The sequence below is a fragment of the Megalobrama amblycephala genome, linkage group LG4, assembly GCF_018812025.1.
Source record: "Megalobrama amblycephala isolate DHTTF-2021 linkage group LG4, ASM1881202v1, whole genome shotgun sequence".
In the NCBI taxonomy this organism is placed as follows: domain Eukaryota; kingdom Metazoa; phylum Chordata; class Actinopteri; order Cypriniformes; family Xenocyprididae; genus Megalobrama; species Megalobrama amblycephala.
Window position 1 is genome coordinate 47,515,467 of NC_063047.1, and position 16,272 is coordinate 47,531,738.

Genomic DNA, 16,272 nt, shown 5'->3' on the forward strand with positions numbered 1-16,272 from the left:
GAGCAGATAATGCTGATGTTTTCAGAAGCTCACACATGCCTTACACCACCCTATTGTTTCTGACTTGTTGAAAGTTCTTGACCGTTGAATCCAGATAACACGGTACATTCTCAGACTTTTGCATACGTTCCGTCAAGGTTCTCTCAAAGTTATGAACAAACATTGTTCCTGTAACGTTAATAGAACGCTTGTGTAAAGTTATCTGGTCTTTAACAATGTCAAAACATTACAGAAACATTCTATATACATTGTTCATGGAACATTTTTTTTTGTCATTTTAGTTGGATGTTTGTCCAACATTTTCAGAGAACATCCAAAAGTAACGTTCCCATAAGGTTTGCAAAATTGAATGTTCCCTTAACGTCCACATAACCAAGAGAAAATGTTTTTAAAACATTTTTTAACAGAAATTAGACGTTTTTGAAAATTCAGCGAACATTCAGAAATAACTTTTTCATAACTTAATGGGAATCTTAGGAAAATGTTCCTAGAACATATTTTGTTATATCTGGGAATGTTGTTATCGTCTGACTAACGATGACTTAGGCCATGGAAGTTTGTGGTTGTTTTATTTTTTGTACATAATCAACAAACAATTGTAGAAAACAGAAAAAATAGCATAGGAAATATGTACAAATGCTAATATAGTTCTAAAATATAAACACAGGTTCCCTTTTCTGACACACCTAATATTTTAATTTTAAATGCATTAATTAGTTTTATAAATGCAAAAGACAATGAACAATAAACTATCCCTGTCCTGCTTGTCTATGCGTATTCTGCTCTTCTGGGATTACGTTTACACGACAAAGCTAAAAATGATGTACTAAATGTAATGTACTGAAACCTGTAAAATTTTCCTTCGCTTTTTCCGCGTACAGACGACAACATTGTTAAATGGATCCACGTTCAGACGGATCCATGAAAACGACTAAAAGGGCTGTATTCTGCTGCCAGGCCAGTAGTTGGCGATGTCACCTATAGACTGAACGTGTAATACGCATGCACATGAGGTCACCGTTTTCACAAATTCACATCTTTGTGATTTGATAACGGTAACGGTATCATAACGGTATCATTTTAAAAAACGTGCAATTTCAGGCCGCCAAAACGCTGTTGTTGTGTAAATGAATGGCCAAAACGCATAAAAACTTTTCCGTTTTTAGTTGAACATGATGTTGTGTAAACAGCAACTCAGAATGGTCCTCACAGGCTCCCATAATAATTCCTGAGGACATGATGTGCCAAACACAAACAGCTAAAACCACTTGAACAACATCCTCTTGCCTAAGGCCTGTTGCATGAAGCTAGTTGAACAAACTGAGTTTCAGAGCAGGTTTAGAGTTGACAAAACCATACAAATCCAATCTGGCTTAGATCAGGTTACTCATTAAAACTACAAAGTAGCCAAAAAGTTACTTAAGAACAAGAACTACTGTAATTACATTTACTCAAATACTTTACACCACTGCTAAATAGCATGTAATACTATTTGCTCTTAGTGTAAATAACTGTAACTTCTGGTTTCAGTCTGAGACTAAAATGAGCTGTTCTCGAACTACAACATTGCTATCCAATGTAATGTTTTCACTGCATTCACCCCAATTTCAATTTCATGTGTTGAAAAGCAGGAAAAATGGGCAGGTGAAAATATGGGCAAGTTGGTCCAGCCACAGTGGACAGGGCCTGACTGTTTCTATGGTAACCAGAGCTTCTAACGGCAGCTGCAGTGACGTGATGATTTACCAGTGGGTGAATGGCTTCTTTATTTAGACGGCAAGACCTGTTCTGCCATATTGTGCATTGCAGTTTCTCCTTTTCATAGTAGCTAATACAAGTGAAATGAAGTGGTATATAGAGGCTTTGATCATTCCTTAAAAGTGTTTTTGCACAGCCTGTGTCAAACGCTCTACTGAGACATTCACATAGTTGAATATAAAAAGCCAATTCAATGTTATTTTTAGTCAAGTGATTCTAGTATCACTCAGTCTGTCCATATCGCTTCACTGAGAGGCGATGTTGAAGTAGTCGGTGTTGTTTCTGTGTCAGTGCAGGCTGTCTTTTGCTAATGTATTAATCTCTTTTGGCAGCTTGGTTTCAATAAGAGCTGTTTTTTGGAATAACAAGGAAGTTCTCATTTGTCAAAAAATCAGGGAAAATTGGATTTCTCCGTTCATGACCCTTTTAGTTAGGCATGAAAAGTGGAAAAATTTGGCCGTGAATGTAGGTCATGTGCTTAGAATTCACTGAAAAAAAAAAAAAAAATTCTAACAGAGCAACACCAAAGACATTCATGAGCATTACTGCAGTCAAAATAGTAGAGGAAGAGCATCTTATTTTAATAGTAAAGAGAGAAGTTTAATACACAGAATGACATCACCAAAACAAGTCACAATGATACAGCAGGAAGTACATGATAATCAGAGAGGAAGTCTGATTTTTTTTTTTTTTAATGTTCCCAAGCCCAAAAATATCAGTACACAAGCAACTGTGTTTACAGCACTATAGGAGAAAAGAGAGCATCTGCACCATGTCTGAAGAAATTACCCTGATAAACTACTACAGTAACAGATTACAGAGTGTGTAGTTATAGTTAGTGTTTGAGCCCAACTTCATATCAAACAGTTCAAAAAGATACAGTAAACAACTGACAGATGAGTGTTTTTAGTTTTCTTGAAGATTTTTTTTTTGTTTTGTTTTTTTTTGCTTTTTTCATAAAGGATGGTTAATAAAAGGCACCATGGAAGGTGAAAAATCATCAGGAGACACTTCAGTGGAAAATCGGAGAATGGAAATTATATTTTTAAAAAGGATCATCAAAGGGTTTGCTTAATTTGTGCAGTTTTGTTGTGCTAGTTTTTTTTTTTTTTTTTTTGATCAACAGATATCATGACACTTGCAGAGATCATTTTGATGTTGTGATTGAGAAATGAATGCAATTTGCTATTATACACCGAATTCCATCATCATGTCGTATCTATTTGGTTTTCTAATATGTAAATGTTCAGGTGTGAAATTCTGTTCATCTTCAAATAAGAACTACTGTATGAACGAGAGACTCCGTTATGTACATCACCACTGGGGGAGAGAAAATATTATTTTTCAGCTTCCCTCTTTTCAACATAACTTTGGCTTTCTGAAAAAGGACACTACCTTAAAATACATTTTCAAACTCAGTTTCAAAAGGAATAGTCATCATGGTCATCATGTCGCTCTAAACCTGTACGACATTTAATCTTTTGAAGAATCTTCATGCTACTCTTTTTCATACCACAAAGCTATTCGGAGCTTCAAATAAGCACCATAAATGGTTTAATTACTTAAAATAGCTTTGTGTGAGAAATTCAAATATTCAACCTATTCAAACTTGATGTGTCACAACTGGATATAACACATATGACAAACAATGCCATGAAATCTTGCATCAGAATCTTCTTGTGAATGACATGCAGTAGAGAGCAAGGTTTTCAGTGAATAAGGACTTAAATTTTGCTCTGTCCCTCATATCGAGCAATCATGTGGCTTTAGAAGACTATGTATTAATTGAACGTACAATCTTATATTCCTTTTTTATTTTAGAAATAAAGTCATACTGGTTTTAATTTTCCTATTCCTTAAATCACATCCCTTTCAACAGAAATCTGCTGCTGTTATTACCTAATCTTTTGCCTTTTCAAAACCCAATGTGATTGTTTTTGAAAGCAAAAAGACCTTGTTATATGGCTTTTGGCCCCCCTCTCAATCTGCAATGAGTACCTTCAGAGCTATTGACATTTAACATTATATCTATGTTTTAAAGACATTGCAACAATGTAAAAACATAGATGTTGGTGTCTTAGAGTAGGCTGTACACATTATTTACAGTGATATGGATAGAGTCTTTTCTGTGGACTCTATTTCAACTCAATGGGCTTTAAAACACACTAAACCATTGCACAGAGAGAGAGAAAGAGGGTTACAAAACGAGATTAATAAAAATTATTAATGGTGCAAGTTTTTTTTTTCTTCCTTTTTTTTTTCTTTTACATTTTTTGTTGTATTTTTTCTCTTGTACAAGTCAGACTATCACACCCTTGTAAAAATGACTATTTGCTGCTTGAAATTCATAAGACCAAGCTTTTAAAAAAGTCAGTATGAAAAAGTCAAAACTATTGGCTTAAAAAATGATGGTTGGATGTTTAAAGAGTTAAACTGACCTGCTGTGTGTTAACAGTTAAGTTTCTCAAATTTCTCATATATATAAAATGAATTGCCACAGCAGACCACATGTACAAATTTGGGTGTTTGTTGTTATAATACAAGAGAAAACTGCAGCATATGCCCCGCATATACTTAACATTTCCATCAGTCACTACAAATCTATTATCAAAACACAGAAAATGGATGCAACAAATTCTCAAGCAGCAAATAGTGCAATGACCATCGCTGCAAAGCCTCGAGGTCTAAAGCCTGACGGCCAAGGGGCAGCAAAGGTGATGCGTGCATTCACCCTGGCAACTGGGGCGGTGATGTTGATGTTTCAAAGACAGATAGCACCAGAGATGCCTCTGTGACTGGCATGTTGATTGGCGTACGGAGCGGAAAGAGTCTACATGGACTCCCCCTGTGAATCGTCATCTTCCAGAGACAGAGGCAAGTATAGATCCTAGAGGTGAAGATAGGGTAGGGTGAGTCAAGGTGAAATAAAGACAAACCGTCAAGAGCCAAATGTACAAAACAGAGCAAATTAGTGTGAGACCACAATTCCATATAAGCGCAGATGGGAGTGGGAATTTCTGCTGGTGATGTACTGATAATGTGCAAATTAGCGTATAGGGTCGCAAACGGGCAGAGCTGCTGATATTCAGGTGCGGGTAATCTACTAACTGCCTCTGGCGGTTAAAAAATTATCTCCCTTCCATCATGCGCTAACTGTTCTATGCGCTTCCTCCTCAGCAACTATCGCAGCATGTCAAGCGTTACGGGTTAGTGTTTTGTGTGTGTGTGTGTGTGTGTGTGTGTGCGCGCGTTAAATAATGGTGCAAATACCAGAGATTAAAACCACGTGTTGCAAAATTTAATTAAATACTCAGTTACAATTTATTTCGATAGTCCACTTTTATGAAAGTAAAACAGTAGCAAAACCCGAGAGGTTGCTAATTTGAATGTGAGAACTTGTCGTATTAATATTTGTATTTGTAAATTGAAATTTACACTCACAGCCCTGATGTGAAAAGCTGAATGTTTCGATTTGCACACGCAGACAACAATCAAAACACCTGTGTTACGAAGTTGTAGTTGCAGATTAACAGTTACAAATGTGTAAAATGGCATTCACATAAACAAAATGACAGACACAAATGTGTGAGACATATTTACTTTTGCACTTTACTTCAGTTTCGCTGTACAGCTTCAAGTTGGCGCTTACAACCTCTCAGATCTGGCAGTACAAGTTCAATTCCTGGCTCTTTGACTTTTGCTACTCTTTTTGCGATATTCCTGTTGCAAAACTGACTTGAGCACTTGAAAGCAGACGTGAGAGCAGAACGGGGGTGGGGGGAGTCGATGCCTGACCAATGAACAACGCCATCCAGTGCGACTTGGCATGCGGTAATTTGCATATGTATGAGACAATATTTTCATTAAAATATCATTTGTTTTAACAGGTTTTTTATATTACAGTAAAAAAAGTAGTAAAGTCATTTAATTGGGTGGCTGCTACATGGACCACCAAAACAGCGCGATCTGCACTATGTAGTGACGTCATCGCGTACAAAAACGTCCCATTTTATTGGCTGACTCCAACCAATAAACGACTATACTCTTTTACTGTAATATAAAACTCTTAATATAAACCCCTCATTTTGTTTATGTGAATGCCATTTTATACATTTCTAACTGTTAATCTGCAACTACAACTTCGTAACACGGGTGTTTTGATTGTTGTCTGTGTGTGCAAATCGAAACATTCAGCTTTTCACATCAGGGCTGTGAGTGTAAATTTCAATTTACAAATACAAATATTAATACGACAAGTTCTCACATTCAAATCAGCAACCTCTTGGGTTTTGCTACTGTTTTACCTTCATACACTTTAGACATCCTACTAACTATAAGTATGCAAAACAGGTAAACTAACTCACACTAATTTGCCACTATGGTCACCGTAATTTTGCCAAGTAAGACATGTTACTGCATCAACAGAGTTTGTTGATCCTGGAATAACATTCTTGTCCAAAAATTTAGTCCTAACCATATTCCTACCCCTAAACCTAATCATACCCATAAGTTATCCCTAAAATCAAGGGGAAATGATAAATGGTGAATAACACAGATGTAGAAGAACCTAACCCTGATTCTAAGCCTAAACTTGTCATAAACTGTAAACTTGTCGCTCAGATCTGATTGGTTGGTTGGAAAGTTGATCCAGGAACATGTTGTATTTGGTGATATTAAGCAGACAGTCAATTGACATACTTAAAAGTTCTGTCATGACAACTCTTGGAGTGTTTGGCATGGTAATGGGTATGACAATGTTGATATGTTAGGTCTTGGCGGAATAGATCTGCTACGTTGCTGGTGCTGTTGATTACTGATACGCTGCTGTGAACAAGTAAGACATGCTGCTGCTGTACAATACAGCGTACATGAATTACCCATAGCAGATCTATACAGGTGGAGCTGGGGAAGGTGGAGGGTTTCTGAAAGTACGCTGTACTGCTAAGGAAAATGCTACTCGTGTATTTGAAGATTGAGCATGCAAGCTCATTAGCTACTAATATAGCAGGATCCAATCATCTGTGTCCTATAGATAATGATGTGATTATGAGCAGGTTGAGTTAAAGGACCTATTAGCCTGCGCATCTAGAGTTTCATGACAGAGCTTAGAATGCCTAAAGTGGATTATCGAAATAAAGTGTTACCAAATACTTGTCTCCCATAAATTTTGCATCTGAAAGGGAAACTCCAACAAATGCATATTCAAGAAGGTCAAAAATAACTCACGCCTTTTCATCACTATTTTCACTGCTTGTCTTTACTAAATCCTGAAAGTAGTTTGCGCTTGCGAAAGCTGTTAGTAAATCTGGATCTAACAGTATGGCTTTCTTTGGAATAGAGTATTAGCAAGTGTATTGTGTTGTATATTGGCCTAGTGCCTGCTGCACACTGTCCACGGTCCAATACTGACCTTTTTTTGCTGGATTGGGTATTGGTGCGTGCATTATGGTTGTTACTCTTCAAAATAGCTCAAAACGTATTATAAAAGCACCACAAATGTTTTCTGTATGACACTGAATTGGAATTTAAGTGGAATGCATTGTATTGTGGAATACAGTATTACATGCAGAGTGCTCTAGTTATGTACTGCATTTTTGTTCACAGTAAACATACGGCATACTGCAAAAAACAGTACACTCTAAAAATTGCTAGGTTAAAAACAACCCAAGTTGGGTTGAAAATGGACAAACCCAGCAATTGGGATGTTTTTAAGCCACCTTGGGTTCATTTTAAGCCAGCCATATAGTAACTTTTAAACAATAGTTGAGTTAAATAAAACTGCTCAGCACGTTGGGCAAATATTTAACCTAACCACTGGGTTTGTCCATTTTCAACCCAACTTGGGTTGTTTTTAATCCAGCATTTTTTAGAGTGTATGGTAAAATGCCATTCCAAATATATTCAGAAAAGAGAAGCGAAGAAATAGTTTAACCAACAGATAATGTTACCTTTTGTTTGCGAGTGCTGCCGGGGCTAGTCGGGGTCGAGATGGGCGACTGCTTAGAGATGGGCGTAGAGAGCTGACTACTGGAGCCTGTTCCATTAGCTAGAGAGAGAAATAAAAAGTGCAAATGTGAAAGAGAGGGATAGAAGGAGAGCCACAGACAGAAAGATTAAGGGAAAAGAAAAGACAAATTGTGGGGTTAGGCGGTGTCTTCCCTCCTCCCTGTGTAATCATGTTGTCAACTGTCGTCTAGCCAGCTGCTAGTGTGTGTATCTGTTTGCTGGAACTCATTTACACATCTCTCTACAAATAGTGCAGGTTGCTATGATACACCAGATCTGTGTTTATATGTGAGAGTGGTGTGATCATGTGGACTAAAGTACTAAAGGCTGTTTTAAAAACAGAGCTTTCATTTAAGCAATACAAAAACCTAAGGACCAGACGCCAGGCCTGAAAACCGTTCCAGCTAATGAATGAATAAAACAAAGCGAACAGAATCTCAGATGAAAAGCCAGGCACTGTTGGAAGACCTGGATAAGGAGATATATAAAACTTCTCTGAAAGTGCTGATCTTAGCCTTTCATGTGCTAATTAAATGCACAACTTGTTCAGATTTTCTCTCAGTTAGCCTTGAGGTGTGTTCATGATCGGTTACACTCCTAAAAGTGGTTCCAAATAGGGTTTTTGGTCACACTTTAGGCTATGCGGGTACAATAGCTTGTCCCATATAGGCTTTTGTTTCATTATCACTTAAATATCTGGTCCTAAAGAACAAAGAATATGAAAAATCTACAATATAATTCAAGAACCCTATAGCTGCAAAAAAAAATGGTTCTTGAAGGGCCTGATAGGCCTATAAAAAAAGTCAGATACACGTGTAATGTTATACTCTAACAGCACTCAGTTAAAACTCTGAACTCAAATAATGATGTAAAATATGGAATGAAAGAGAAACTGAAAAAGAGAGAACTAAAGGGGTGTACAAAACAAGAACTGATAGTAAACAAAAAAATAACCAAATATAAAAAGCTCAAAATGTCCTTGTTCATTTATTTCAAAAGGAGAGCAGTGCAATACAAAACTTACAAGATGGGCTTTAACACAAGGGGGAGAGATATAAAGAAACATGAAAAGAAATAGAGAGAGAAAAAAAAAAAAACAGTCCAGCCACCAGTGAGTGTGCACAGTGGTACAAAGATACAGATACACTCATTTAAAGCACACAGGCCATGCAAGAAAAGTTAGCATGCACAAATGAGCTATTCTTACAATAAAATCTCGTCCTTTTTGTGAAACAAAAATTCTTCATGTTAAAGACCTCATGAAATCAAAATTTGTTTTATGGCTTTTATTCCAAGTCTGGCTATTAGGTTTGAGGTTATCTACTGTATAAAAGTGTACACCTAAAATAAAATGAATAAAATGTTAGCAAATGTGCCTATATTTATACATTTTTCTCTTTGCAGAAAACATTTTGACAATGCATCAGGGGCATGCCTGTTTTTTGTCCCAAAAAAAGTGTTGTTCAGAATGCAGATGTTTCTTCCTTAATACCACATTCTTCTGACTAGAGCAAGTATCAAGCATTCAGGAAATGTATCTGATTTTTACAATTCTGTTTTGGTGCAGTGCAGAAATAACACTTCACATTTAAAGGAATAGTTCACCCAAAAATAAAAATTGTGTCATCATTTACTCACCCTCGAGTTGTTCCAAACCTGTATGAGTTTCTTTCATCTGCTGAACACAGAAGAAGATATTTTGAAGAATGTCGGTAGTCAAACAGTGGATGGACCCCATTGACTTGCATAGTATGGACCCAGTTGGGGTCCATCAACTGTTTGGCTACCAACATTCTTCAAAATATCTTCTTTTGTATTCAGCAGAAGAAAGAAATTCATACAGGTTTAGAACAACTTGAGGGTGAGTATTTCCATTTTAGGGTGAACTATCCCTTTAACTAAATGATTTAAAACTCTCTGTGAGGTTCTGCCACCACAAGATGGCAGTCATATCATGATACTGCTGACTGTGGAAAGGTCAATGAGGACATATTACTGTAATGTTTTTTTTTCACCCATCACTAAAAATCTCTTTCTCAGCCACAACCTCTGCATGCAACCCTGCCAAAGTAATAATGCTTACATCTGACCTCATATGACGGTACTATTGATGGGACACTTTGTTTTCCTGTGTTTCTTTATGTAGATGCCACATATGCTTACAACATAAACTCTATTATTTATAAGTCTTGATCCTTTAATATGCAAGCATGGCCTTTTTGCCTTCATCCTCAGATTAAAAAGTGTCCCCAGGCTCGGTCTCCCTTGGACGATTGAGTGATCCTTCCTCTCTAAAATATTAAACATGTAACAGAGCAAATCTATCTTCTTACATCAAACTCAAACTTGTGTGACAGGCGTCCTCTCTTTTCATCTTTTAATCCCAAATATTGATGTTTATGCTCCTTTCTTTCTTTCTTTCTTTCTTTCTTTCTTTCTTTCTTTCTTTCTTTCATGATGTTTATTATTCGGGTGAATTTAGATTTTTTTTTTTTCGAACCTGCAAACTTTTACCGTATCATGAGTATAAATAAGTACCTATGTTTTGAAAGAGTCTGAAATTTGGATATGTTCAGAGCAGTCCTCAATTCAGAGCAATTCTTTAAAGTTTTATGATCCTGGAATATTCCTAACTGATCTCTGGTATAATAGCTGAAAATGAATAGCTGAATTGCTTTGACTTTTATAAAGGCCTTCCCAGTGAGCTAGAACTTCAGTAAGTTCATTTCAGAGCACTCTTTCAACTTTCATTAGACTATGATGACAAATATTTCAAATATATATACACATGTGAATTTTTTGAACTGAACATGTTCTGAAAAGAAATCAAGAAAAACATTACATTTTATGAATTTGATTCAAAACTGCTGTGTATTCATTATTTAACTTTAAACAACTGTTGCAGTTTTGCTGCAGTGGGTCTTTGAGGTTTAAACATCAAAAATCTGTTTATTTACCGTGAGTAGCTATGCATGTATGTCATATATATTAAAATCATTTTGACAATATTAACCCTTTATGCACACAGAAGGTTAATTGCACAGGCCATTGCAAGAACACACACAAACACGAGCAATTGCGAGATTATGATAGAATAACAAAAACCAAATTAAAGTGACAAGGTGTTAAAAATCTCATGAAAACAAAACAACAGATGATTCATAAACATGCATAATTTAACCGTGTAAGCAAAAATAAAATTGCTAGTATAACATAATGGACAAAGCAGTTTAGAATAAAATAAAGTGTATTATAGAAAGCTTATCAATCATCCATGCAAGAAACTGTGGTGCTTTAGGCTTGATGTGGAATTGACTAAAGTTAGTAAAGCTTCATTATGGAGTTAAAGGTGTGTTGAGCTGACATGAATCACATAATTATAGGCTCACTGGAATCAGCCGGAGACTTGCTGCGTCGCATTGGGCCGGGACTCTTAGTGGAGCCCCTCTGTCCTTTAGGGGCCTTCATCACCCGACACTCTACAGCAAGAGAAACAGAGACAGTGCATACGTATGACGTAAAGGCAGCCTTTAAGAATACAACAAAGTAGAGAAGCCACCGACAGAAACTTTACTCTGACAAATTCCAAACAAAACACTTTGAAAAACTTTGTGCCCTAACTTCCCACACAGAAATACAAATTACACACATTAGCAACCTATTTTATTTATGTTGTTGGTTTTACAGTCATGGCAATAAAGCAATTTTTAAAAAAAAAGTGAAAACAGACATTCAGAAACATCGCAAAACAACATGCAAATAATAAACAAAATATAAAACAGAAATAAGAAAATTATTGTAAAATGACTTGTTACAAAACCAATTTCAAGTGGAGACAAAATTGAAGACAACATTTTATTTCGATGGTCCACTTTGAATATTCTTTTAACTATTAAGTAAATTTGCAGTATTGTCTGCTTAATACCTGCTCACACTTTATTTTGATGCCAACAGACTACTGACTATAAGTAACTTTGTAAGTACATGCCAATTTATTCTACTAATCCAAACCCTAACCTAACAGTCTACTAATACTCTAATGAGAGTTAGTTGACATGTAGTAGCAAAGTTAGTTATTATAATGTATAAAGTGGACTATCAAAATAAAGTGTAACCCAAAATAAAAAAATGTCTGCACTATCCCTGAAATCACATATAGTGCTCAGTGTAAATGAGTACACCCCCTTTGAAAAGTAACATTTTAAACTATCTCAATGAACACAAAAACAATTATCAAAATGTTGACAAGACTAAGTTTAATATAACATCTGTTTAACTTATAACATGAAAGTAAGGTTAATAATATAACTTAGAGAACAAAATTTTCAGTTTTACTCAAGTTAGATTGATGCAAAAATGAATGAGTACACCCCACTGAAATTCTCTGGAGCAAAGCTAAATTTTAGACTACAAATGTCTAATTTAGGTGAGTCTAATTCTTCATTACACAGGTGTCCAGCAGACAGTTGACTATAAAAGGGTGTTAAAACCCCTTCCCATTTCAAACTGTCAGCAATGGCACCACATGGAAGAGAAATGTCACAAGGCCTGAGAAAGAAAATAATTTCTTTAAACCAGAAAGGTGAAAGCTACAAGAAGATCAGCAAAGCTTTACTTATCAGTCAGAATACTGTAGCAAAAGTGGTACAAACATTTAAAAAAAAAAAAATGGAACCGCAACCATCTCACAGAGATGTCCAGGTCGTCCACAGAAGTTAAAACCTCAACAGGAGCGTCTTCTGATGAGAAGGGTTGAAGAAAATCGGCATGTAAGTTCACTGCAGTTATCTAAAGAAGTAGAAAGCCAAACTGGGGTGACTATTAATCGTGACACAATACGGCACACACTGCAGAGGAATGGCATGCATGGGTGCCGTCCACGAAAGGAGCCTCTCCTAAAGCCCAGAAACAAAAAAGCCCGCCTAGAGTTTGCCAGGGCCCATGCCGATAAAGATGAAGACTACTGGGACTCTATACTCTGGAGTGATGAGACCAAGATAAATGTTTTTGGAACTGATGGCTTCAAAACTGTATGGCGTCGCAAAGGTGAGGAATACAAAGAAAAATGCATGGTGCCTACAGTGAAACATGGTGGTGGCAGTGTCCTTATGTGGGGCTGCATGAGTGCTGCTGGTGTTGGGGAGCTGCATTTCATTGATGGCATCATGAATTCACAGATGTACTGCTCTATACTGAAAGAGAAGATGCTACCATCACTCCGTGCCCTTGGTCGTCGTGTACTTTTCCAACATGACAATGATCCTAAACACACATCTAAGGCCACTGTTGGATTTCTGAAGAAGAACAGGGTGAAAGTGATTCAGTGTCTCCTGATCTGAACACAATCGAACACCTATGGGGAATTCTGAAGAGACAAGTTGAGCATCACTCTCCATCCAGCATCCAGTCTCTAAAAGAGGTCTTTCTTGAAGAATGGAAAAAGATAGATGTCGCCAATTTGTTCATTCCATGCCTAGAGGACTTGGTGTTGTCATTAAAAATCATGGAGGCCATACAAAGTACTAGATGTAGTAGTTTTTGTTGTGGGGTGTACTCATTTTTGCATCACCCTAATTTGAGTAAAACTGAAAAATGTGTAATCTAAGTTATATTATTAACCTTACTTTCATGTTAGAAGTTAAACAGATGTTATATTAAACTTAGTCTTGTCAAAATCTTGGAAATTGTCTTTGTGTTCATTGAGATATTGTTTAAAATGTTACTTTTCAAAGGGGGTGTACTCATTTATGCTAAGCACTGTACTTTTGTTTTTTTTTACAGAAATGCAAAAGAATAGAAATTGACTATTGTTTTGTAGAATGTAGTATTTGTATTAAAAAACATAATATAGCTACTGTAAGTTCTGTGTATCTTGTAGCTTGGAAACGAAAGTATAGCATCCACCATTGGTAACACTTTATTTTATTTTTACTATATTATGCATAATTCATAGTTATTACTAGAGTAACTGCATGCAACATATGTATCAATGACACTGTAAAATAAAGTGTTACCAAATGAAGTGTAACCTCAATATGTTTTTACTGTCTTTTTTCTTTCTCTCCCTCTTTCTTTCTCAAACACACACAAACACATTCCTCTTGAGCTGTCTGACACCTTATCTATGTCTCTGAACCGTATTACACCCATGTGAGTCGCACATCAGCTATTTACATATGGAAATGTGAATCTGAATAATGCATTAACCCATTTGAAAGCCTGATTTTGAGAGGCGATATTAATGACATCCAATGACATACAGCTCCCTCCTGCTCTCACTACCGTCTCTAAAACACACACAGACTGAAATTGTTACTGAGAGTGTACAGATGTCACACTGACTTAACTAAACTGAGCTGCTTTTGTGCAATAGTCAAAATTGTAAAGGAGTTAGTGTACAAAATGTTACAGGCTATAAATTCTGTTAAATATGTCTCTCTATTCTTCAAGTAGGAAACAGTTCCAACACTGTTATTGAAAAACCTAACCAGCCAGTCTGGCTGAAAATATTGTGATCAGCTGAATCGAAGGCTTTACTGATAACAGGGGGGACAAAAATAGAAGGATTCATTTTATCTGTACTCAGTCTTAGATTGATTACAGTACTATAAACTAATACTGTACAACAACTGAAACATAAGCAGAACTGAATAAATATTGTAGAGATATTTGTTTGAATTAAAGAACCGTCTCTGTTTGGTCAGAAATGGGAATAACATTGCTAATTTGATTCAATTCACATTTATTTGTATAGCGCTTTTCACAATACATATCATTTCAAAGCAGCTTTACAGAAATAAAAGGAACCACAAAGGTTTATTTATGTTCTTACTAATAGATTTTTAATAAAAAGAAATTTTGATTATGTCAAAGTATGAAATTTTGTTTAGGGTTGGGTTAGTTGCAAGACAGTGTTACATGATGAATGCCTAACACCTCATTCTACAAAATAACAATTGAACATTTATCTGTGAGAATCTCTGTGCTCTAAAAAAAAAAGGGGGAAAAAAAAGGAAAAAAGCTGTAAGAACACACACAACTGTTGCAGTTATAAATGTAGAGATTAAACATGGGCAGATGCATTTTGAGCTGTAAAAATGGACACAAATCCAATTTATTTTATCACCAATATTTTAGATTTCTCACTTATTTATTAAAGGGCGTGGCCTACCGTTTTCATCCAGAGAGAAGTCATCCTGTGCATAGCGAAATTTTTCTGGTCCACAGGCAATGAAAACGTCATCATCACCAAAGAAATCTTGCAAGCAAGTCACCTAAAAAGAAGATGAGCAACAAAATATTGAAACAAAGATATAAAGAAAAAAATATATTTATAAGAAAGCTGGGTTGATTTGACCCAATTTGAGTTCATAATCAGTAACCCAGGGTTACGGGAATACAGACATGAAAGAAGGCATGCACTTCATGCAGTTTAGTCCCAGCTTTCAAACATTTGACCCAACCCAGCTGGGTCAAAACAACACAGTGCTGAGTTTGTTTGACCCAGTCCTGGGTAGCCAAAATTACCCAAATTGGGTTGTTTTTAACCCAGCATTTTTAGACTGTTGGTAATTAGAGTGATGCTCACACACTGACACATTAGAGTTTATTACTGATCCTCCAGCTGTTCATAAGCTAGGAACTAAATGTTTTGGACGTTGGAGACAGCTATTTGACATTCTGTGCTATAATTGGGTCACCACCAGCCAAGTCAAGAGTCCCACCCCAGTCTATCACACACACACACACACACAGAGAGAGACAGTGATATATGGCAAAGCTAATCTATGCCGCCCTTGCCGTGAACAGCTGGCCAGCAGGGTGTGTGTCTGCATACTTGGACGGATGTACGCGTGCGTACATGCGTGCGTGTGTGTGTGTGTGTGTGTGCGTGTATATATAAGTACGCACATTCATCTACCTACTTACAAATTTGTACCCAGAAGTGAGCTCAATCTGACAAACCCACCCAAAAACTCTTTTTAAAGGATGTCCTCATTTGCAAATTTGTATATATATATAACGCAAAATACGTACCAATATGTACATATCACTGCAGTTTCTAACAGAAATGAACACTAGAGGCAGTAAAACAGCAATCGTTTTCACACACAATTATGATTACAGGGCCAGATTATGGATTAATAAAGACTTGTTTTCACAAGGTTCCTTGCACAATGTTATGACCTCAAAACACTTTTTACCATAGTGCATGATTTGTAAACGAATATATTTTGGAGTCTGCATACCAGCTTCATAATATTTCTGTTTAATAATTCCCATTATTGACTACTGTTAATGTCTTAATAATGCAAGAAGACAATAGTGACAATGTGACAATGCAATATAGTTTATGTAGTTATAGCACATTTGAATGCAATTAATGTCCCACTAAATAAACTATTAGTTTATTAATAAGGCATTGGCATAACGACTGTTACATGATGTACTGTGGTTTTGTCTATTGATTACTCAAATTACAGATTCATTTTGGTGTTAATAGTGTTG

The 16,272-nt window shown here is 36.2% G+C and overlaps 1 protein-coding gene across 1 annotated transcript in view; it reads right to left on the reverse strand.

Annotated features, from left to right (window-relative positions):
* Positions 1–2,336: 2,336 nt before the first annotated feature.
* Positions 2,337–16,272, reverse strand: part of LOC125267744 (neuronal migration protein doublecortin-like) — a 60,782-nt gene continuing 46,846 nt past the window's right edge. The window contains exons 4-7 of the mRNA XM_048189663.1: positions 14,936–15,038; positions 11,154–11,243; positions 7,707–7,804; positions 2,337–4,645 (exon numbers count right to left, since the gene is read on the reverse strand). Of these exons, the coding sequence (XP_048045620.1) occupies positions 4,589–4,645; positions 7,707–7,804; positions 11,154–11,243; positions 14,936–15,038 (348 nt within the window). The 3' untranslated portion in view covers positions 2,337–4,588. The remainder of the gene's footprint in view (positions 4,646–7,706; positions 7,805–11,153; positions 11,244–14,935; positions 15,039–16,272) is intronic.